Below are 23,413 nucleotides of genomic sequence, written 5' to 3'. Positions count from 1 at the left end.
TGGATACAGTGATGCCATTAATGATGACATTTTTTTTTTCTCCTCATTTGATGAAAATTTAAGCTACTTGTTCATGTTATCTAGTGGTAGATAACATGAGTACAAGCATATACAAACATAATTACTAATGCTCTTTCTGTTCCTTCTTCACATCTTTCCTCCTTTTGTTCCTGCCATATGAGAATGGTTATTACTCAGCAGGATACTGAGGTTTTCTCTATTGGGATAATGACATCAGAAGTGAAACGGTCAAATATTCCACACTACATGAGACTTTTTTCTCCCTTTGCTTTCTTCCTTCATCCTCTTTTCTTTCCACTTTTTCCTCTATTACAATGGTGGAAAAATGCTATCAGAGAGATATCCTTGAAATATCACAAAATAATGGCAGTTAAAGGTTGGTTATTTGGTTAAAAAACAGATTAAAACAAGACCTGCCACAGATGCATCTTCACGCCGCTTGCTTTTGAATGAGATTATCAATATAAAAATCGGTTCAGAAGCCCAGGAGGGTTTTGGAGTTTTGTTTGTTTTCTGAGCGCTGAACATGGGTTCCTGCTGTTGTAGTAATGTGTAAAATACCAAAATATTTTTTAAAGAATTTCTACTTGGAAACATCACAGTTAGCTTTATGTTTTGTAAAATGTTTTGTAAAGACAAAAATTCTGAACTGATCTCTAAAAAGTGTGCCTTTGTTTAAAATCTTGTAGTCATTTTTAATTTAGTATTCCGTTATCATGATGATTTTAAATAATGTAGATGACTCTCAGGCCAAATTGTGAATCAGTCACGCCTCTGATGCGGATGAAGGTCTAGCTGAGGCTTTTTTAATTCATGTATAGCTATACAGCTTCTCAAGTCTTGCACCTCCAGAAACATTTAACCACTGCATGATGGAGCCAGAGCTAATAAACCCTTTTTGGACCCGGCCTGGCTGAATGCAGAGCCAATTTAGTTGTCCTTGTTCCATGTTTATATTACTGGGAACACTGGAGAGGTGCTTGGAATATGCAAAGCCAGCACGGAGCTGAAGCTAACCCTCCTGCTGAACCTCAGTAGCAGCCACAGGAGAGCTGATCCCTGCTTTTGCCAGTTGTGTTGATACAGTTACAGAGAGGCTTTGTTTCTTTGTCAGAAATACTGGAAGTGAAAGGACTGATGTTTCCGTACAGCTTTCATAGATTGGTAATGTTAACAGCAAAGGCAATTTCTCACTATTGCCTTCCTCAATTTCAATCGTTATTAGTGAAACTAATAATAAAATAAAATTTAGACACTTCATAGAAAAGTAAGCTTTGGAAAAGTGCACCTTGGAAGGAATCCAATATGCAAGTCATGTGATCATTTTTCTAATAATTTGAAATAAGATGGAAAGATCATGCAGTCCAACTCACTACTGACTAATTAGTGGATATTATTTTAGCTCACTTGGAGGAGTTCTCATTTGCTGCACTGTAGGTTCCCTGTATGAATTTCTTCTGTGGTGCATTCCCCACGGCTGAGATGAGGACAGCCTTTTCTTTCAAATGTACTTCCATAGTTTTCCTGTTATATTGTAGTCATCTACAGCTTTTCATTACATGGGCGTACTGGATATTTAATTAGATATGTAGAGTACATTAAAATAAACATCTGTGTAAGAGAACGGCTTGGATATTCAGTGAAAGCAATTCAATAAATTACTGAACCATTAAAACCTCTGAAGACCATGCAAGCTGGCTTTGGTGCAGGTGAACCTGCCTATAGAAAAGCTTAGTGAAATTAAGGAAGTATTTGCTTGATTCTCATCATTGCTTAACGAAGTATCATCATGCACCTGTGTAAAATGATTAACATGACTAGGTTAATGCCTTATTCCTCGGTTTATGCTCTTAAAATAATGAACATGAGGCTCTACTAATGCCTTTTTAATTGAATAAAATAAAAGTACACATTTATATTAGATGATAACACAGTTAAGATATTTTTAAAAAGCTTTAAAGTATTCCTATTTAGAATATAATTAAAACATCTGCAAACCCTTACAGATAGGAGCTGTTGGGTATTTAGCCTATCAGAAATTCAGGCATGTGGTTAATGACAGATTTTTGGATGCTACAGTCAGTGTCCTCGTTAAAACCTTTTAGTTATGGATATGTAGCTTATCCAGACTTACCAGAATTAATTACATCACAGCAGTATTCAAAATAGACTGACCATCATCTTACTTAAGTCTTGAGTGGTACAGACCCACTTTGTCTTCTCATTCCTGATTTATAAAGAGCAGAATCTCCTTGCAGCTACGTTATCTACCCCAAATGTATGGATTTGTGTTACGAATTCTTGAAATATTCCTTAGTTGTGTATTATTGCATGGGTGGTCTTTTTAGTAGGAGAATTATTTTTGTCAACTAGGATGTTCTTTGTTGTTCTGAGTATTGCATTTTGAAGTGTCATTTTTTTACAGTCACTTCATAATACGTACGCTTTTGTGAGTTGAACATTGTATATTTTAAGATAAAAAGTACGACAGTATCAATCACATGATTACTTTAAGTGTCAATCTTTTTTAAAAAGAAATTGTGTAATTGCTCCATGGCTTAGAACACAATACTACTTTAATTTCGTCAGTCTTACTTTATGAGGTTGGCCAGATAACTGTCTCTAGTCTAGCTTCTCTAAAGAAAATAGACTTTGGGGCCCAATCAATGGGCTTGTACTAACATGAGGATAAATAGATTGCGGAATAGCATAGTATCAATTACACTTAATTTTACAAACAGAATCTTAAGACCTGTAGTTGCTGAAATGGATTACATGACCTCTCAGAAAAATGTTTTGAAAGAGAAACTGTGTTAAAGAACTGATATGATGAATGTGCTGTTTACCAGATACAACAATGCTGGCATAACAGCTTTGCTGCAAATAGTGTTTTAAGTAATGCTTTTATATTACTAAAAATAATTCTCTAGAGTTTGTTAGAGATTTTTTTTAAAAGACAGCTATCAAGTCACTACAGAGAATAAGAGAGATTTCTTGGAGACTTGGCAAAAAGGAGTCACATTTCACATTTTGTCTGCCTAGCTTAATGTTAAGGCTGATTTTTAGGGACCACTTTCTGAAAATCTCTTCCTCTGGTTCAAACTACCATGCCTTTAAAAGCACTGATGAGTATTTACCTTCTTTGAAACTAGAAGATTGCTTCTTACTGTGCAAGGATTGCAGCTTATTTTTTTCTCATTCAGTCCAAATCTGAGCATAACTTGCAGGGAAAATTCTGATGCAATGTGGATTTTTAATCTAAATCCAATTTAGATCCACATTGCTGCTGGAATATGTGCTTTGAGCATGAGATGCATGCTTAGTTTGTGTGTTTAATTACAGTACTTTGAGTTAAAATGCATGCTGTCAGTGCCTTACGAGTTAATCTTTTTCTGTCCGTTCTGTTTTCTGTAAAAGGAAATTCTTTGTACTGAGGAAGAATTTGATCCTTTGAAGTCCGCATGATTCTATGTGAGCCAAACTAGACAAACATTTTAGATGTGTTGATACCCAAATGTTGGCCTAGAGGCTTTTTTGATAGAAAATCCAGCTTTCTTGCTTGTTGATAGTGATAAAACTTGCATATTCTCTTTTGTTTTTTTTATTGCTGTAACGCTGTGCAAATGCTAAATATTTTCAGGTCTGTTGGTGGTAAGGCTGAATTGAGTTCTGTGAGTTTTGCTAGTATTAGCATTTTTTATAGGTACAGTTCTGAGATTTTTAGTTGTTCCTCAGGTTCTCTTTTACCTCGTACAAGGTCATGCTTAATACCGAGGATCACGAGAGTGCAGGGAAATTGGTGTCTTTTGAAACACCTCCTTTGTATGTATAAGTATTTAATCTCTGTAGTAATTTGGAGTTCAAATATTTCAGAGGTCATGATAGAGCATTACTCATAGTGAATTGCTTGTATGACCAATTTCCTATTGTGTGCCCTTTTGCAAGTCATTTGGCTCTTCATGCTATTAATGACACCACCTTGATCTTTTCTTCATTCATTACAGTGTTTGTCTTCCAAAATCTGGAAGATCCTGTGGTGCTTGAAAGTAATGTATATGTATATACGTAATATACATAAACTTTCATGTGGGTGAATCTACAGTATTGTGTTAAAAGTACCAATTTCAGTTTACATGAATATCCTGCAACATTATGTAACTCAGGCAGTCTGTCACCTGAATTCCTCCATAAGGTCACAAATTTCACTTAATTGTTCCTAAATATCAGGTCCTCTGCTGAATCCGCTTGTGTGTTGAGGCCTCTGTTTAGGCGGTCAGAATACGTCCCCTTCCTCCACACATGCACACCAGTGGTTTTTATATCTGAATCCGTATTTGGCATTTCTGAAAATAATGCTTATACCTTTTAAGGTTTTTTTAAGCTTTCTGAAGATACATTTAGGTGGCTAACATCAGGTAGTCTGATTTGAAAATCTTAAATATTCTCAGTAATGTTTTATATCCAAGAGTAGCAAAAAGAGAAGAGGTAGTAAAGGAGTGCAGGAACTGAGGCTGTGAGGGGAAGGTGGCTTATAGGAATTAAAATTGGGATTGGACTGTCTGTCTTTAGTTTTGGAAAATTGAGTTCTGCTGCAAACCAAAGAAGAAAAATAATTAGAAAGTTTGTATAGAAGTCCTGTAAAGTAATCCTGTTCATTTTGTGATTCCTGAGCCGTAAAAAGTGTATCAAAGACTACCATGACTGTGATGAGTCTTTGATTCTGCCATAAAACCCAATGCACAGTAATGATACAGTTGTTTTCCGTCTGTACAAGAGAGATGTCTGATGGAATACTGATTAACTGTTTTTAATTTTTTTTATTATTTTTAAGATATTGTTCATGAAAATCTGAAAATGGGGTCAGATGGTGAAAGTGACCAAGCTTCTGGAACATCATCTGATGAAGTTCAGTCTCCTACAGGTGTTTGTCTCAGAAACCGGATACACAGACGAATCTCAATGGAGGTAATTTACTTTTCATATAACGATCATTTAAATTGACAAGGGAGTTGGGTGTTGCTTTAATTGTTCGTTATAACTGGTTGTCTTCTCAATTAACTATAGCTGTTCTGATATATATTTTGTGCAGAGAGCATTATTTTAATATTACTTAAATTTCTGTCTCCATTCGTCACACAGAAATCGGATGGTTATCTTGCATTGTTTATGAGCTGTTAATTTTGAAAATAAAATATGTTTTGAAACTTGGATTTTTGGGAATAATTTAAGTGTAGCATTAGAATGTGTAGCATTAGAATATCTTTCCGTCACATTCTGTGCAATTCACTGAGTATATTCAAGAAGATACAGTGTTTAAACATTTTTTACTTAAGACTGTTTTCTAATCTTTGTAAAACTAATGCTACAGCAGTGATCGTCCTGACTGCTTCAGCCTTTCCCCTCTCTTCCTGTTTTTTAATGAACGGAACTTTACAGGATGGTAAACAAAAGGAGGAAAAGTACCTTATGAATAACTGTGCACATAATTTCCTTTATTTATGAGTCTCATTATGAATACTAGCCACCCTTGTGCTTGCTTTGTTGTCATTTCCCTTGGTGAAGAAAAACAGAACACTTCCCTGTTTCTTGAGTGGATGAAAGTTACAATTATAAAGATGCCTTTGTTACAGAAGCATGTAAAATTTTGTAGTTGCTGCTTTATAGCATACGTACCAATATGCATAGTTTGTAAGATTTTGAATCTTCATTCAAAGCCTGATATCGAATACAGGACTGGGGAGACAGATTGTAACCTAAGTTACAGTAGGGTGTATGTGCCAAAAATTTTTTATTTGTGAGGCGTTCCATTATGCTTGGAATTCCAAGACTCCAAGCACGTCATGCTGATATGATTCCAAGAACTTGTGAATTAGCTGTATTAATTATTTATATCCTTTCTAGCACCTAGGGGGTTTTGTCTTCAAATTTCTAAATTTGTATATTAATCTCAGGTTTGATCAGACTGTTAAAGTTGGACCATTTACTTTGGAGAGCTAAGGTGGGTCTATTGATTTATGCAAGACGCTTAAATTAAGGAAAAAAAAAAGTCATTGTGAAAACTTGCACATCAGAATGTATGCTGGAGAAACTAAAAATCAAGGAAATTATTTAAAAGAATTATTTACTTTTTGCTCATTGTCTGTTTCCTCTGCATTTTGAAATGCGCATTTAGAACAGGAAAGAAATAAGGAAATTAATGATACATAATGAAATTAACAAACTGAAATGGAAACGTGTCAAGTATTTCAGAGAGGGCTAAGAACCATTAAAGGATTCTCTTTTATATTAGGATTCAAGAAACTCTAAAAGAAATTAGAAAAGAACTCAGGAATAGTCATTAAAGTTCAGGAAATTCCTGTGTAATTTTTCAGAAGGTGTCAAATAAAAGCATCTCTGCATTGGCCTCTTTAATTGTGAAACAATTCTAATATTACTGTTTAAGAGGCTTTGGGAAGCTTTTATTTCACTTTTGTTTATCCAATGCTAATTTTCTCATTTTTCTCCAAATTCGAAGTGCGTCTTTCTGATTGTTGAAATGAACATTATTTCTTCATTGACTGGCTCAGTCAACGAGAGCACTAATTTTTTGGCAGCTATTCCTGTATATTCTGTGAGAATTGTAACATTTCCCCCAAATTACTTCAGTATTGATATGGTGACTTTTCCAATAAGGTTTCAAGCTAATGTCTAGAACACTCTTACTTCTGAATTTCAAGAATGCTGTCATGGGTACATATTTTTGGTTGACTCAAGTTACTTCTTAGAAGTGCTTTGTAGCATAGTAGGTGGGGTTTTTACCTGTTTGTGAATTCCAAAGAAAAAGAAACTTAACAATCTTTGTAGCTTTGGTTGAAATACCTTTCTAATCATAATCTTTTCAGTTGACTTTCCTAAGTGAAAAGACCGTAAGCGATTACATCATCTGCCTGTCTTTCCATCCTCCTATTTTTCCCATGGGTCATTTTCTGTCAGTTTTGACAGATGGATCGAAATCTCAGATGCTAATTTTCTATTAATTTCTGTGAATAAAGCTCTGCATCGGGAAAGATTGTGAATGCATCCACTGCTAGGAAGGATGCAGCCTTTATTAAACACCACAGTATCCACATATGAGTTGAGTCTCAAGACGTACCATTGTGGATTAACCAGCCAGCAACTAAACACCACAGCTGCTCGCTCACCCCCACCTCCGGTAGGATGGGGGACAGAATCGGGAGGGCACAAGTAGAAAAACTCGCGGGGTGATATAAAAACAGTTTAATAATGGAAATAAAACAAAGTAGAACAGTAATAATAACAATGATAACAACAACAATAACAGAATATACAAAGCAGGTGATGCTCAGTGCAGCTGCTCACCCCTCGCAGACCGCGTGTCACAGATGGGGGGTAGAGCCCCCACCCCTTTAGTTTTTATACTGAGCGTGATGTCACGTGGTATGGAATACCCCATTGGCCAGCTGGGTCAACTGCCCTGGATATGCTCCCCTGCCACAGCTTCTCCTGCACTTGGCAGAGCATGGGAGGCCAAAAAGTCCCCGGTGCAAGCACCGCCCAGCAACAGCCAAAGCGTCAATGGGACATCAGCACTCCTCTCATACCAAACCCAAAACACAGCACACACCCTCCCCTCCCAAGCTACTGGGAAGAAAGTTAACTCTGTCCCAGCCGGAACCAGGACACATATATTCATAGAAAACAGGTTTTACTGGTTTTGCTGTTCATGGAATGGGATTTCTTGGTTCCTTGGCCTGTGAGGGAACCAAATAAAGGTTTCCTCTTATACCAAGTCTTGCCTGCATGCCTTGGGTGATTTGTGCCATGGAGCTGGCTGGTTCCATAGTAGTAATTTGATTATATAAAGAGAAAGAAACAATCTTTGTTGTGACGTAGGTTTCTATTATTTCAGTTTTATTTTGCTGGTTTGTGGGGATCTGTCATCTCTAGACATCATTGGGTAGCGTGAGGCCATATTCCCTTTACAGTCATTTAGGATGAGTTACAGCTGTATGGTATACATGTGGGTTGGAGTAAATTAGTATGTGTGTGATAGTATGTTTTTGCTGTAGTCTGCTGAAGTCATTAGTCACACTTGAAATCCATTGTAGAATGTATTTGGTTAAATATACAAAGTTGGATAAGCTCAATAAACCAATACTCCTCGTTCCTCTGCATTAAGATGAATGTGCCTGTCACACTACAACTATATCCTTTTTTGTGTTCAGTTTGGCCAATATTCACTGTATTTGTAATATTTTTGTACATAATTTCTTGTTTATATCTGTTTGTTTCTCTCTGCTGAATTGACAGAAGTCCTGATTTGTTTTGAAGGTAACTAATCAGATAAAGCTGAAACCCTGGAACAGTTCTTTTTACTTGTAAGAACTTTGTGTGTATAACCAAATTTTTCATGCTTAGCTTGAACTTCCTCTAAAAATCTGAAAATTAGCAGCCCACCAAAAAAAAAACCAACCAATTTTTTTAAAATGCTTGCTAAAAACATGCATATGCTAAGTGCTAATTACCAATACTGAGTATTAGTATTCCTGGGATGTTTTGTACATTGGAATACACATTTTGATCCTTAGTGCCCATCCCCACTGCAGTCAATCATATAATAAAGCTGCTTTCTCTGGAATCATTAAATAATTCAGAGCTACAAATAAAGTTGTAACGTTGTTGAAGAGCAAACAGATTCTCTTGTCCAGAGTATATGAAAGATTTTGTTGGGAAAGAAAATTTATCGTTCTAAAATTTTCAGATAGAGATATACTGAAGATAGAAAAGTGCAAAATAGACAATGGAGATGCAGCTAGAAAATGTGTTGTAGCAGAATCTCCATAGCAATAGAAAGCTGAAATTTCATAACCTTAAGTTGACCTGGTTTAGATAGGAAATCATCATACTGCGATGTAACCTAAATATGAAGCGTTTTAGGTACGGAGTGGTGATACTGCAGTGAGAAGGAATCCTGCTCTGCAGTGAAAAAGCTGCTGGGGTGAAAACTTTCCATTCACAGTAGCAGCTATGGAGATACCAGCTTTCAATCTGTCATCTCCCCCAGATGACATAAAATTTAGGCCAGCATGACTGTTACAGATATGCATTTGCTTCTGAATTTGAGAACACTGCAGTTATGGGACTAGATTTTTTTTTTTTAAATGATTGTTCATTGTTATCGTGTGCTTAGAAAACAAAGAGAACATACCAGAATCTCATTGTGTTGCCTAGATAAAGTTATTTTGCCTGTAATCCACAAGCTACTAGTGATCCATAAAGCAGTAGCCTTTTTTTTTTTTCCCCTTTTCCTTCCCCTCATTCGGGAACCATGCTGACAGTAGGTGCGAACATCTATTGTGTAAGGAATTTGGCTTCCAACAGCTGTTAGGTTTTAATTAAAATGTCTGCTAATCTAATGCTAATATTAATGATTACTTAGTAAATCAGTAAAACTGTTTATCAAAACAGATGTATGAAATCATTTTTTTCAAGCTCCAGAAGCAATACAGCCTAACAATGAATACGTGTGTGTCTGTATTTTAGGTGTAGGTGCTTTCATCATGTAATGAGAAACACTTCTCCAGATCATGGCATTACAGCTTAAAGCATTTTCACTTTGATTTGCTAGAAAAGAAGACATGGGCAGTAATGCATTAATATAAATTCATGTTTCAAGCCGTAAGTGTTCACTGGGGGCCCTGTGCCTGTGCACTGGATAGTGAATGCTTCGTTAAGAACTGCAGTGGATAAAAAATAGGGAGATACCGTCTGTGCAAATTGAAACATCTGTTTCCCTTTCCCAGAAGTCCAAGGTCTGTAAGCTGTCTTCGCGTGTGAACTGGCGGAGGGCCATAACCCGCTGTTCACCAGCCTGTTTCCCAGATACTTTATCCTGAGAAACAGTTCTTACCCATCTGACTGTCACATTAGTGACAGGAGCGTGTTCCAGATCAGGCTGCTCCTACCACACTGCTATGGGGTGTAATTCTCCCCTGGGAGGATTAGCTGCAGGGTTGGTGCTTTTAGCTGAACAGAGAGAAATACAAAGGCTATGAAGTGATCCTGTAGTCATGTGCGTGCTGTACTGGTCACCTTCCGAAGGAAAGAAGGTAGATGAGAAATAAGTTTTTGGTGAGCTCCCCCCTTTACCAGGGGTGTGACTGCTTCAGGGGTCTTGACACAGCTCGAGTAACTTGATCTGCTCTTGGTCCAGCTGGACAAGCGTACCTTCTCCAGAGAAAAAACCACGAAATTAATTGATGTTTCAACTGACATGGTGTTAAGATGTATTGTTTGTAGGCTTCAAATTAGAATGTGGTTTGTAGGTCCCCATTCACATGTGCAAATAAGGCATTCTTGGCTCCGTTAAATTGTTTAACAGCAGACTGGATGGCAGTAATGATCCAGGCTTTCCGTAAGAGGCAGTACAGTATTTTCTCCTGCCATTAGTTTTGGAGGCAGGAAGCACTGTATCAAAGACTGCCTGAACTTTCAGCCCTACATCTCTTGCCACTCAAGAGGCTCCCTTGGATCCCCAGCAGGCATTTTACTACACAGTGCCTTCTCTGAGCAAAAGTTCTTCCTTCGCCCTTCCGTCCATGCTTGGCAGCTGTATGTGTAACTCTCTGCCTTATGTACTGGTTGTTGTCTAATTTCCTTCTATGCACCCCCTGAGAATGCGTAGCTTTTCTTCTGATCGTTTCTTCTGTGAATCTAAGCATGTGGCCACCTACCAGAAGATTTCAGTACTAGACAGAAAAAAATTGAAGCTGAATACAGTCAAGACTTTTTGATTTTCAGTGGTTGCTGTATTATCTCCATTCAGTCATGCTTGGCAGCTGTCTCAACCTTTTACAAGGTTACACTAGAAAACATGCTATTATTTTTGTAGACTCCTGCTTTCAAGTTCACATGAAGCTTGATGTTTTCGAAATCCCTCTTCTAAAAACACAAGGACATGTTCTGAATTGCTACTATGGTTTTGACAAAACTGATGGACCTCCTTTTGATCTATTTGATTAGCAGACTTTCATTTCTTCTACAGATGAAAACTGACACTGCAACAAGAAAAATAAATTCAGCTTGGATAACAGACAGACTTCTTTAACCTGCCTTTTACTAGATTTTCTAGGGGTAACTGTTATCAGCAATTGATGTGTTTTTGCCTTTCTGTTAGGAACCTTTGTAATCCTGATGCTAAAGTTCTTGCATTCTGCTTGCTAATGCTACTTTCCATAGAAAAGTTACTGCACTAGGCAGTATCCTTTCTATAAGGATGGAATATCTGCTTTTTTGGTTTTGCTTTTTCATAACTTGGTTTTCCTTTTAAGTTCCATTTAAGAGTAGTCTGCTATCGTATTGGATGTGTTCAGCCATCTACAGAACACATCTCTAGTAATTACTGGAATGCAGCAGATGAGAAGTCAGTACTTGGATGCAGTTTCACGCCCTGCACTCCAGCTACACTGTCCTGTCCATGAATGTCAGATTTCCAGTTTCCATATACAAGAATTTGGTTTATTTTGAATTAGCCAGTTTCTTCATGAGACTTTCGGTCTGGTAGTTGCAGCTTTGTGTTGATGTGAATGTTTTGTCTTAGTAATTAACATTACAGAGAGCTGTTCTAAGGGTCCAAGCTTGCATTTTTGCAGTGATACGTTCTGTTTTGTTTCTCATGGTATTTTTTCCAGTTCCCTTCCCCTCCACCTCATTCTTCTTGCAAGCTGATCAACTTATGTTACCTTTTCCTTTTGGGCGATTTCTCCTGCTACTCTACTACAGAAACTGATGAAAACCTACAGAAATCTATGTTTGAAAATCTGGGAGGTGTAGTAGTAAATGAGGCAGAGCTTGCTTTATTAGCATCTGTTACGGCCCAGCACCTACCACTGAGTCAAACCCCATCAAACCCCAGATTTCAGCAGGGTTTATGTTAAGAGGCTAATGCCACAGAGTGGTATCTTATTAGGATAATTTAGCCAGACAAACAAAATCAGACGTGATCTTTTTATGGTTATTATTATTTTTCTTATTCTTCCTTATACTCTCTAAGCTCACTTCCTTATGAGCTCTCTGAGATGCAATAAAATAATAACAAAACAAAACAAAAAACCCCCACCCAAGTAGAATTTTGACGTATTTCTGGCATAATTTGTCACAAATTTCCTGTGTATTTATATACTTGATGAAAAGAAGGTAGTATCTCACATTTGAGTTTAATTTCTCCTTTCTCAGATTTTTCAAAACTGGTTTTGTGTCACACATACTTGGTTTGGTTTGGTTTCATTGGTTGTGAATAGAAGCTCCTGGAATGCAGTTTCTGAATACTGTATTTGTGCTGAACAGTGTCAGACTTTCACATTAAAACTGCTGGGAGATACGAAGTAAATAAAAACTGACTTTTTTTTTTTTTAAAGAATGAAAGAGCAATTTTTATTCAGCTAGTCAGTAGTCTAAACAGCATATCCATGAAATTAAAATTCTTGTTAAAAGTATTTTGAAGAAGAAATTGTTCAGAATTCATATTTTTACTGCTTACATGAAAAAATCCTGTCTATTGACCTATAATTCTAATTTTGTGGGTTCAAAAATACTAATTGTTACAAATATTATTGAAAAGATACTTAGAAGATTTCATAAGTTTTTAATTGTGCTAAAGTAAATAAAAGCAAAGGTATCTGCTTATAATTCTAGTTTCTGTGCTTTTAAGGAAATTATTATATGCTTTTATTTCAGTGGCCATAGCTACTGTAGATACTGGTGATAACTTCCATAGAATCATAGAATCATTAAGGTTGGAAAAGACCTCTAAGATCATCAAGTCCAACCGTTAACCCAACACCGCCATGCCCACTAAACCATGTCCCTAAGCGCCTCATCTACACGTCTTTTAAATACTTCCAGGGATGGTGACTCTACCACTTCCCTGGGCAGCCTGTTCCAAGGCCTGACCACTCTTTCAGTGAAGAAGTTTTTCCTACTGTCCAGTCTAAACCTCCCTTGGCACAACTTGAGGCCATTTCCTCTTGTCCTATCGCTGGTTCCTTGGGAGAAGAGACCAACCCCCACCTCGCTACAACCTCCTTTCAGGTAGTTGTAGAGCGCGATGAGGTCTCCCCTCAGCCTTCTCTTCTCCAGGCTAAACAGCCCCAGTTCCCTCAGCCGCTCCTCATAAGACTTGTTCTCTAGACCCTTTCCCAGCCGCGTTGCCCTTCTCTGGACACGCTCCAGCACCTCAATGTCCTTCTTGTAGTGAGGGGCCCAAAACTGAACACAGTATTCAAGGTGCGGCCTCACCAGGGCTGAACTTTCTTGAACTCCTGGCAGTAAAGTCCTTGCTTTGTTGATTGATGATAGTAAATGTACTAGGAAAATGTCACTCTTAGTCCCAAAATAAAGACTAAACCTCAGAATTCTTAATAATACCAGTATTTCACTGATTGCACTTGGCTCCTTTTTTTTCCCTAGCATCTCAACATCAAATCTGACAAACTATGTTTATATTGAGGAGGGGGCAGAGAGCATGGAGTATCTGTGGTCATTGGTATTTCTTCTGAGTATGAAACAGCCTGTGGGCTAAATCTCATGATAAAATCCCTGAAAATATTTTGTGTACTTGATTTGATTAGTATATTGATTAATTGATAAATGAATTCCATATCTTGGGTCATTTCTGTGCCAAATATAAAAAGCCACCTGATTCAATGCTCAAAATCAAAATTTTCTTGAATTCTGTTGCATTTCAATAGCTTGGCTGAAAACCAGCTATCACCAGGAGTGAGAGGTAGCAGTGATCCTTTGCAGATGGGTTTTAAGATTATATTTTCATTACGGCTTCTAACAGAAGAAGAGGTTCTTTGAAGGCCCTCTCTTCAAATTTAACAGAATAGTAATTGATTCATTGTGATTTAATGTAAAATAATAACAACAACAACATTCAAGTATAAAGGAAGAATGTAGTATTCAGGTATAAACCATTCTGCAGAAGGCAGGAAAAAAATGCACTTTCTGCATCACAATGAAATTACAGTTACGCGTGTTAGTTGAGTGGCGGAATGATGATGGATTTCTATACCTAATAGGAAAACTGGTATAGATAACTCATCCCAGTTGTTAAAACAGTGGGTTTGGTTACAGTAATCAACGCTTTTTTATAAAGATGGTAAAATAGCATGCTGCAAGGATGCCATAGGTTTCTTTTGATGGATGTATATGCTGGTGTTTTCCTTCAGGGCCTCGGAGGTCTACAGGGCTGTAACCAAACAACAAAATTCTCTATAAATATATTCTCTGATTTGGGGTTGGGTTTTTTCTATTTGCTTTTGCTTCTAGCAGTCTTGTTGTATGTCACAATTCTGTAGAGGATCCAGTTGGCTTCAACTGTGCTAACTCTGTCATTTGACAAAAATGCGCTGAAATTTGATAAGGCAACCTTCAGAAAAAAATTCCACATGGCATTTGATACTAAAATGGTACAGTAAGTACATGCATATAAGGTTGTATATTAGAGCATTTAAATTCTCATTGGCATAAGCAAATGTTTTTCAGTTAATTTGTTTGCCTTGTGTATCATGAAGTAGCACATAATACACATTTTTATTTAAAATATGCAAGGAAATAATACTATTAAAACTGGGGGTTTTAAAAGTAAGCATGCCATGAAGTTGAACTGTGTTGTATGGAGGGTTATATGATGTAGCATTTTAGATCTCGTTAAGCATTCTCCAGTGAACAAAAGCACTATGACTTATTAGTGAACAGCTTGTGGTTGCAGCTGACGTGTCTTGCTGGTGTTTGCTAAAACTGGTGAGAAGACTAATTCAGACCAATGCTTACACAAGAGAGCAAAGCGTTTTCATTTGATCTATAGTGGATTGTTTGGGCTGTCAGACCGATGTCTGTAGACTTAGAAGAATAATTCTTTTTCTTTGTGAGGCTGTAACAAAATTTTATTGATTGAATTTAACAATATTAACTCTTAAAAGATAAGCTAGAATTTCAGGGAGAGGTGGAGAGCTTGTTGTCTGCTGCCGTGTAGTAAATACGTACCTTAAGTAATGGTTGGTCTGGAAATGTAACCTATCAATAAACTGAAGAACCAAAGCAGTAAGAACTGCTACATAATGATGCAGCTTGGCAATGTAGTTTGTGTCGTCCACTGACTACCTGCTCCTGACAGAGCCAGCTTCCTTCTCCTCTTGGCTCCTAAACTTGCATCAGCAGGTAATTACTCACTTTGTTTTGAAAGGATAGTTTTCTGCCAGATGACTTTCTTACACCACATCACTGCGTCGTTAGCTTAGAGCCTGTTCTCCTCCAAGAAGGGATGGGAACATCTGGCCACAGGCAATGAAATACTGGGTTTGGAGGTAGTTGGCTGTTAGATTAGCTAAATGAAACATTCAAGGAATAGCGAACTGAGGCTGATAGTATCATCAGACTGAGGCTGATGCTATTGTGGTTTTCCCTTCCAGTTTTTCTGACGAGTCGTTTGGTACTACAGGGTTGCCCTTTTTTTTTGCCTCCTACTGCTTCACTGGCAGAAGCCCGAGTCTTTCGTCTCTTGTTGCAGTTGTGAGTGCAGTAGCAGCCTGAAACAGCCTAGCAGTTGAAAGATCAATGGCATTTGTAGCCCAGTAGATTTGGGAAAGATTTATTGTCACTACTCCAGCAAGAAAGAAACAGTCTGCAAATTGGCACATTTGTTAAAGGATAAAAATGAAAGTAGTCTTAGTTTCTTGTTCTGCTTTTTGTAGCGTAGTGAGGATTGGGCTTGGGAACACCTCAACAAATCCTTCCCTGGGACAATTTTCTGGTTATTTATTTATTTATTATTACTGTTATTCTGTTTTGTGCAAAATATTAGTGTTTATTATGTAAATGTGCTATATAAGTCAAAGATGTGATGACTTGAGTCCATCAGAAGACAGACTAAAAAGTGTGAATATTTCAAATTGCTTTTTTTTAGAGCTTTTTTAACATGTAGAGTTTAAACATTCTGTATCCTGAGTCAGAATCATCTTTATTTCGCTTCAGTGAGATTTACTGAAATGTGTAGTGCATTTTGGCAAAAAATAAGTGGTCAGTTAAGGAAAAACACAAGTTGTTGATTTTAATGTCTGATTTAAAGTGTGAGAAGTTAAGTGTTGCTTTCACAATTAAGAATAGGTTCATTCTTTGGAAAAATGTACTTTTTTGACAGGATTTAAGAGAAGTGAAAATAGATCTGTTGACCAGGAATGAGACTGAGAAGTGTCATACTATGGCCCTAAAGAATATTATATGGGCCAAGATAAGCAGTTAGAAAGCGGAATAGCTGGTAAGCTTGTATTATGGAGAACAGGAGATCAGAATAGGATAGGTAGAAAAGGAATAGACTTGTTTGAGAGTCAGCTGTGAAAAGCAGAATGTGGTAACAAAATGCTAGTACTAGAGTCTTGTGAATGGTTTACTATGGATGGCAAGTGAAGAAGCTGATATTTGCAACAGTATTTTGGGACATCCAAAAGGGGACCAGAAGTAAAGATATCAAAAAAGTTGCGGTTTTTGTTTTTTACTTCCAAGTATGTGTGAAAAACAGGAGGTGTTCTGGTTTTTTAATTTGGAAGATGTGTTGGTTTACATGTAGTGTTAAATTACTCAGCTCACAGAACCTGCCTCCTCTTCTTGTGCCCAAACATAAGTAGTCGGCGTAGACAGAACACACACATCAAGTTAGAGCAACACAGTTGGGTACTAGCCAGACAAAAGAAAAGGCTCAACAAAATGTAGCTCTTCTCAGAGCATTTGCTGCAGCTAGCATTAGAAATAGATGGTAAAGATAAGCATGAGTTGGGGTAGTTTATCTCCACAGAAAACAAAGTGATGTTAGTGTCACAAGTCCTTACATGTTTATCTGCCACCAAGCAGAGTAGGACAAATCTGATTCTTATTTCAGGCAAATTATAAAAATAGTATGCATTTCTCAGCCAGTGATAAAGCAAGACTGAGAATAAGCATTGCATATGAAGATAGAAAATGTGGTTTTAAGATGTAGAGGAGGGGGAAATTGCCACGAGCAGTCTGGCTACCCTAGCAAAGCAACTGGTGCCTGAATATGTTCTCCAGAATATATTCTGGAACTGGATCAAAAAATAGCTCATTAAGCAACATACAGTTAACTGTAGGCATTTGAGGATTTAACAGTACTACGTTTACTGAATGCTGATATGTTCTGTGGCAAGTTGACCCTAAAGATAACCATAGAAGAATGAAACTAGAAAATGTTATAAATTGACCTCATTTGGAAAAATAAATCGTGACATACAAGAAAATACTATCATTTTAATTTTCTAAAAATTAGTTTATTTTACCTGAAGTATTTTGCTGTCCCTGAAAGCTAAGGTTTTGCATTCCAGTAAACCTTTGCTTGTTAGAGTTACAAAGGAATGCACCCAGATTCCCTCTGCATAGTTGAGGGACTATGTACACCACTTACCCACCTGTTAGGTTTAAAAAAAGATATGTAAGATAACATAGGGAGTTACTCCAATTTACTACCTTTAAAAAATGAAATAGAAATTTAAAAAATGAAATACGTATTTGGAAGATTCATAAAGGGTTGCAAAATTAATTAATGTTAAGAATGGATATTTAACTCTATAGTGTTGACAAGCTCAAAATCTTAAGTATAAAAAATTAGAGAGCATAGGGAAAATAATCAGTCCTGCCATTAATTTTACATGCTTCCTTATTACTACTTTAAACAGTGTTGTAGCAGGAGCTTGTAACGGCCTGCATTTTTAACAGTCTGCTAATAATTTCCAGTATAAAAAATTTATTGGTTTTAGTAGTTTTTCTTGGTTTAAGGTTTGGGGTTTTTTTTTTCCTTCTCTTTTTTCTGAGAAATGCTAATATGTCATTAGATTCAATTGTTCATTGAAATCAGTGTAGACAAAGTAATCTGCCCAGAAAGTGTCTTTTTCATTGTTTCACAGAATTCCATAGAGGTTTAAGAGAATTAGAAATTCTTAAAAATTGCTGTTTCCTACTGTTGGCTTGCACTCCAGCCTGGTGTTGTGCCAAAATAGCAGTAAGCCACGGGGTTCAGGAGGGCAGGTTTTGCTGCTACTAAAGCAGCAATAGCAAGATTGCAATGGGATGGCTGCACTAGCAGCATGAGGGAGCAGAGATGGCAATTGCATCTAATGTGCAGCTCCGGGCTTCGTATGCGAAGGCCAGCGCTGGGCCTGGGCGTCCTCTCCGTAAAGGCTGTTCAGCACCAGTGGGGAAATGGGTTGCTTTCCTCAGGCTTGACAGCCAACCCGAACAGACCGAAAGGCTGTTCTGTACTATCTGACGTGGTGCTCGGCGATAAAAGCTGGGGGGAAGGAGGAAGGGGGGACGTTTGTGGCTATGATGTTCGTCTTCCACTTCCCGAGCCGCTGCCGGGCGTGCTGAGGCCCAGCTTTCTGGGAAGCAGCTGGACACCTGCCTGCCAATGGGAAGCAGTGAATCGGTTCCTTTTTCCACTCTGCTTGGGCACACAGCTTTTGCTTTCCCTATTAAACTGTCATTACCTCCACCCACAAGTCTCCTCACCATCCTTCCATGTTCTCCGCATCCCACGGGAGCAGGGAGCAAGCGCTCAGCTGGGTGCGGGCTTGGCTGTTCGCCTGGGTCAGCCCACAGTGGGGCAACAAGTCTCTTGCTGCCGTCAGCTGAACAGGTTGCCTCAGCGTCAGCAGACCGCCTGCTCTTGAACACTCAAGGCTCAAAATTGCTTGATGTATGGTAGGGTTCTTGCTTTTCTTTTTAACATCATCTCAGTTGAATTAACTGGGTTTTTCAACTGTGTCAAACTGATGTAATTTTAGTTTCTAGTTTTTCTATTTAGCCACTAGGAAACGTTGTGCTTATTTCTCTCATGCACGTCTAATAAATCCCGTTTCATGTTGCCGTAGAGCATTTAATTATGATTGCTTTCTTTTCCCAAGAGGTGGTTGCTTCAATTATTGCAAAAACTGGGAGGAATTAAGGTGGTACAGGCAAACAAAACTTAATAATTTCTATCTTTCAGGTATTTGGGTTTGCAGTCTAAATTACTTTCTTTCATTTTGCCTGGTTTAGGCAGTTAGATAAAGGATAATTACAATACAAAGAAGACTTTATATATGTGACTTTATATATGTAACTTTATATATGATCTTTCAAATATTGATGTCATAAAAGGCTTCTGACTGGTAGGTAACAATTCTAATATGTGGTTTTAAAGAAGTAGTCTTGGCTTGGTTGACATTTCAGCACAGCCAAATACGCACGAGTACTGCAAGTAGAGTAGTAGTGTAGATCGTTAGGAGGAAAAAATCTATAAAGTACCTGCTGCAGTTTCCATGAAATCATTACGTTTTCCTCTCAGGAAAGAAACTTTCTTCAGCTCTAAGAAGTTAAGGAGGATAGTGTTTTGATTTTATTTACCACATGACAATTTAGGCTTCCAGCACTAAATACTCATTCTTTGAGGGGAAGAAAGAAGGGATTACTGTCATGTATTATCCATTATATTACAAATGTAAGTAGAGAAATTATATTCAAAAAGATACTACAATTCTGAAAAAATTTTCTCCCCACTTTTCCCTTCAGGTTGTGGTGTGTTGCATTTGTTTTTTTTTAAAGACAGACATTGCAGGGACATGGGAGTGAGGATTGTTGTTGTATACTTAAAGTAGACTGTTGTTTGTGTGTTTTTTCCCCAAACTGGAATGGATTTTGGCCTTTGCATCAGTAAGTACTTATATTCAAACAGTATCTGTATTACACCTGTGGAGCACTGTGGAGCACAAAATGAAAGTTTACAGCTTAAGCTCAGTTTAGAACTGAGGATGTCACGTGGATCTCTGAAGTAAGTCATGGGGGGTTTTGCAATTGCATATTGCAAAAATGGCATAGGCGGAGCCTTTGAGAATGAAAGAAGGGGAATTGTGTAATAGAATTACAACTAGCTCCCATTATAATATTTTCTGGTACCTAAAATATTGTTATCTCCAGTTTTTATGGTAGCTGGACTCGAAAGTAATGAATTCTTTGTAGCTGCAAAGCATCTTAGACTTGTTTTGTTTCCCTCCCTCTCCATTTGAAAAGGTATGTGTTATTGATGGCAGGCACTGTGCACAGTTAACGGCATAGTTTTCAAATTGCCATCACAGCTTAAAGGCTGCCTTTGCTTCCTTCTTCTTACATACCCATCAACGTTGTATGCTTGGAAATGCTTCTTCGAGGCTGTGGAGCTAGATGTGAAGCACCACTTTGGCTGCCCCAAGGATGAGTGCTGTGGGAGGAGAGAACATACAGATGGAGAGCTTTGGAGTACAATTGACTCAGTATTTCATGAGGCATTTGAGTTGTGATCCATGATTTCAGTATCCCTAAAACCAGACTGTGTTAAAATACTTACTGTCAAACAAGCACTATGGGACAGTAAGAAGAGAGAGGTTTCCATACCATAGAGTTAATAGATAGGAGTAGGAGAAAGCTATTTTGCCACAGGGTATATAGGATAATGATATCTAATGTGTTCAGGAAGTTATACTGAAAAACTCAGCTCAATGCTCTTTTCTTCTGCTGTCTTGGAATTTGTCAAATTTCTGCTTTATTGTATGTTCTTGAGCAACGGGAGAAAGAAAATCAGGATATTGCCCCATTGTTGATCTGGGTTTACAGTAGAAAGGTGGAGTAGAGACTGATGCTGGTCCTTTTCCTGCTATCGCTGTCTTGTTCCAGCAGTTCTGTGGTTTCCCGCTGCAGTGAGATGACAAAGCTGCTTTCTTTAAGGCAACATAGAGCTCTTTGCTTTGTGCTCATCTGTTTTGATGAGCTACCTGAATTTTCTGAAGAATGCAATAAATTATAGGTTGAATTTATTTATTTATTTATTTTTAATTATCTGAAGCCCTCTTCAGTTTTCTCTTTTCAGATGACTCTAGCTTCATTGAATTTTAGTTGCCTATTACAAAAATGGCATTAGCAGAGCCTGTCAAAAAGAAGGAAAATTCTTCAGTGGAAAATACTGTTTTACCCTAGGGATTACTTCTAGCTTCCGTTACAATTAATTAGTTCCTCCACTCTCCTGAAAACCACACAGGCAGTTTTAAAATTGCCAATGTTTTGAAAAATTTGAAATACCAAAGTTGAAAATTAGTAAAGAAATTGGAAGCTGCCAAACTGAGGCATCTTTTTGTCTTCTTTTAATTTAACTTCAAAATGTTGGTCAAAGCTGCCATTCTGTGAACAGTACTTCTTTTGCTTAAAGACAATTGAAAAATTCTGTACAAAATGAGAAATACGGACACTGATTTTTCCAGTTATGCGAAGAAGCTGATGTTGGGCAGCGAAGTAGAAGCTAACAGACTTTGTGCATTGTACCTAAGAAGGTGTGAAGAGCGAAAGCAAAGCAAGGAGGGTCAGCTGCCAGAAGTTAAAGCTTTTTGGCATCTCTCAAAAAATTTCTGCCTGTATCCAGTGGCCGTAGTGAATAGCATATGTAGATCAATCATCTGGGTAGCACTTCAGTCCTACCTGAAACTCAACTAATTGCCAAATTACATTCTTTTTTTAATATATATTTTTAAATTATATTTTTTGCTTAGCTGTTGCTTCAGGTACATGTACAGATCATGCATATACATGGTTCAAATACATTATCAACACTGAAAGCTTAGCAAGTTGTCCACCAAAATCTCAAGTCTTGAAAAGTCTGATGATCCAGTTCTTTGGCAGCCTAAGCCAGTTTAGCTGCCGGCTTCCTGGGCTTGCCCTGCTGCCTCTCTTGACCTGTGTTCAGGCCGTGCGCTTGACTGACCTTACACTGAACCTGCTCGGAGCACAAAGCTGGCAGGAAGCTATGCACCTCGCCTCAGATAGTTTCTTGATGATTTAGCATGCTGAAATAGTTCAAAGCTGCTGCAAAGACACGAGTAGAAACACATGGCCAAGCCTGAGGGGAACCGAATGGGGCTGTAGCTGCCAGCGTTCAGGTTAGCTCAGGATGCGCAGAATTCAAAGCTGGAGGTGATAGATAAGATAGAATAGGGTAACTTCAAGAAGAGCTTATTGCCATCAGGTCAGTATTGATTAAATCTGAGGTCCACCAGCAGAAATTTGGAGATTCCCTCTTCTGCTGGAGAAAAGTATGAAAACAGCAGTGGTTCCAGAGATGTCCTCTTAACTTCAGGGTAGAATCCATGGGGGTGGATTATATTGTTTGATGCTGAGCGTGATTTTCCTTTACTTGGATAAACTACCTTTACTGAAAACAATTCCTGCCGTTCTGGAAATTACTTCCAATTTTTTGTGAGTCTGGATATGTTGTCCTGGTATCTCTGTGGGGGTGACTGGCCACTTCAAGAGAATATTTGGTATTTCATTTTCTGGCATGTTTGAGGTTAAAGCCAAACTAAAAATAAAAAATCGATGAGAATGTGTAGCCACCCCAAAAAAACTTCTTTCACATTTATTGAAAGGTGAAGTAATTTTGTTTCCCTCTTGTCTTAGAAATTATACCTGTTGTTGTTAGAAAAATTTACTGGTGAAAACCAGAATCTGATGTAGGGAAAACTGCATTTATATAATGGTAGTTGGTTTTCTAAAGATCGTATGCTAAAGAGCTTGAAATAGAAAAATGTATTAACATTTGTAATAGTTTGGCTCAATAACGAAATGATTCTGTTTTCTAAGACTGGCAAAATGGAAGTTGAAGCAAGTTTATAACTTTTAGTAGTCAGAGAAAGGGAGAGTGATATATTTTGAATCGTGGACATCTCTTGTTATTCTCATGTAATTACTATATGAAAAGAAATGTATTTACCAGCCTCTTAACTCTCAGCTTCTGGTATTCCAGGTGTGCATAAGTTATTCAAGTAAGCTCAGTAAATTTATCTACAATGTAATTAATTACATTTTAATATTTCATTCCTCTCGTTAAAGTAATGAGTTTGCAAAGCACTGAATTTTTGAACCTGTTATCTAAGCAATTTAAAGTATTGTTGGAAGAGAATGTTTTTAAAAACAATTTCTGTGAAATTACTTATTTTTCCTTCGTAGAAATACTTCCATTTTAAATAGCAACACTGTAGTAACAGTAACACTACAGGTGTTAAAAGATTTTCCAGGAAATTCTGAATTATACTTGACCCTTCTCTTTTTAACATTATTTACTGCAGGATTTGAACAAGCGTTTGTCCCTGCCTGCTGACATCAGGATACCTGATGGCTATCTTGAAAAGTTGCAGATTAACAGCCCGCCGTTTGATCAGCCAATGAGTCGACGTTCTCGTAGAGCATCACTAGTAAGTGTAATGCATCTGCCATGCTAAACCAACCTCTCGGTTCTTCAGATTCCATTTAATGCAGATGTCTG

General features: G+C 37.6%; 1 protein-coding gene across 4 annotated transcripts in view; it reads left to right on the top strand.

The window, feature by feature from the left end:
• CDK17 (cyclin-dependent kinase 17) overlaps positions 1–23,413 on the top strand; it is a 57,000-nt gene that overhangs the window by 16,232 nt on the left and 17,355 nt on the right. For all 4 annotated transcript variants that reach the window (XM_009578182.1, XM_009578184.1, XM_009578183.1 and 1 more), the window contains 2 exons: positions 4,853–4,986; positions 23,217–23,342. In XM_009578182.1, coding sequence (XP_009576477.1) covers positions 4,853–4,986; positions 23,217–23,342 — 260 coding nt within the window. The remainder of the gene's footprint in view (positions 1–4,852; positions 4,987–23,216; positions 23,343–23,413) is intronic.

The sequence above is a fragment of the Fulmarus glacialis genome, unplaced genomic scaffold (assembly GCF_000690835.1).
Source record: "Fulmarus glacialis isolate BGI_N327 unplaced genomic scaffold, ASM69083v1 scaffold22175, whole genome shotgun sequence".
Lineage (NCBI taxonomy): Eukaryota > Metazoa > Chordata > Aves > Procellariiformes > Procellariidae > Fulmarus > Fulmarus glacialis.
The sequence above is the reverse complement of the archived record's forward strand: the minus strand, read 5'-3'. Positions and strand labels throughout refer to the sequence as shown.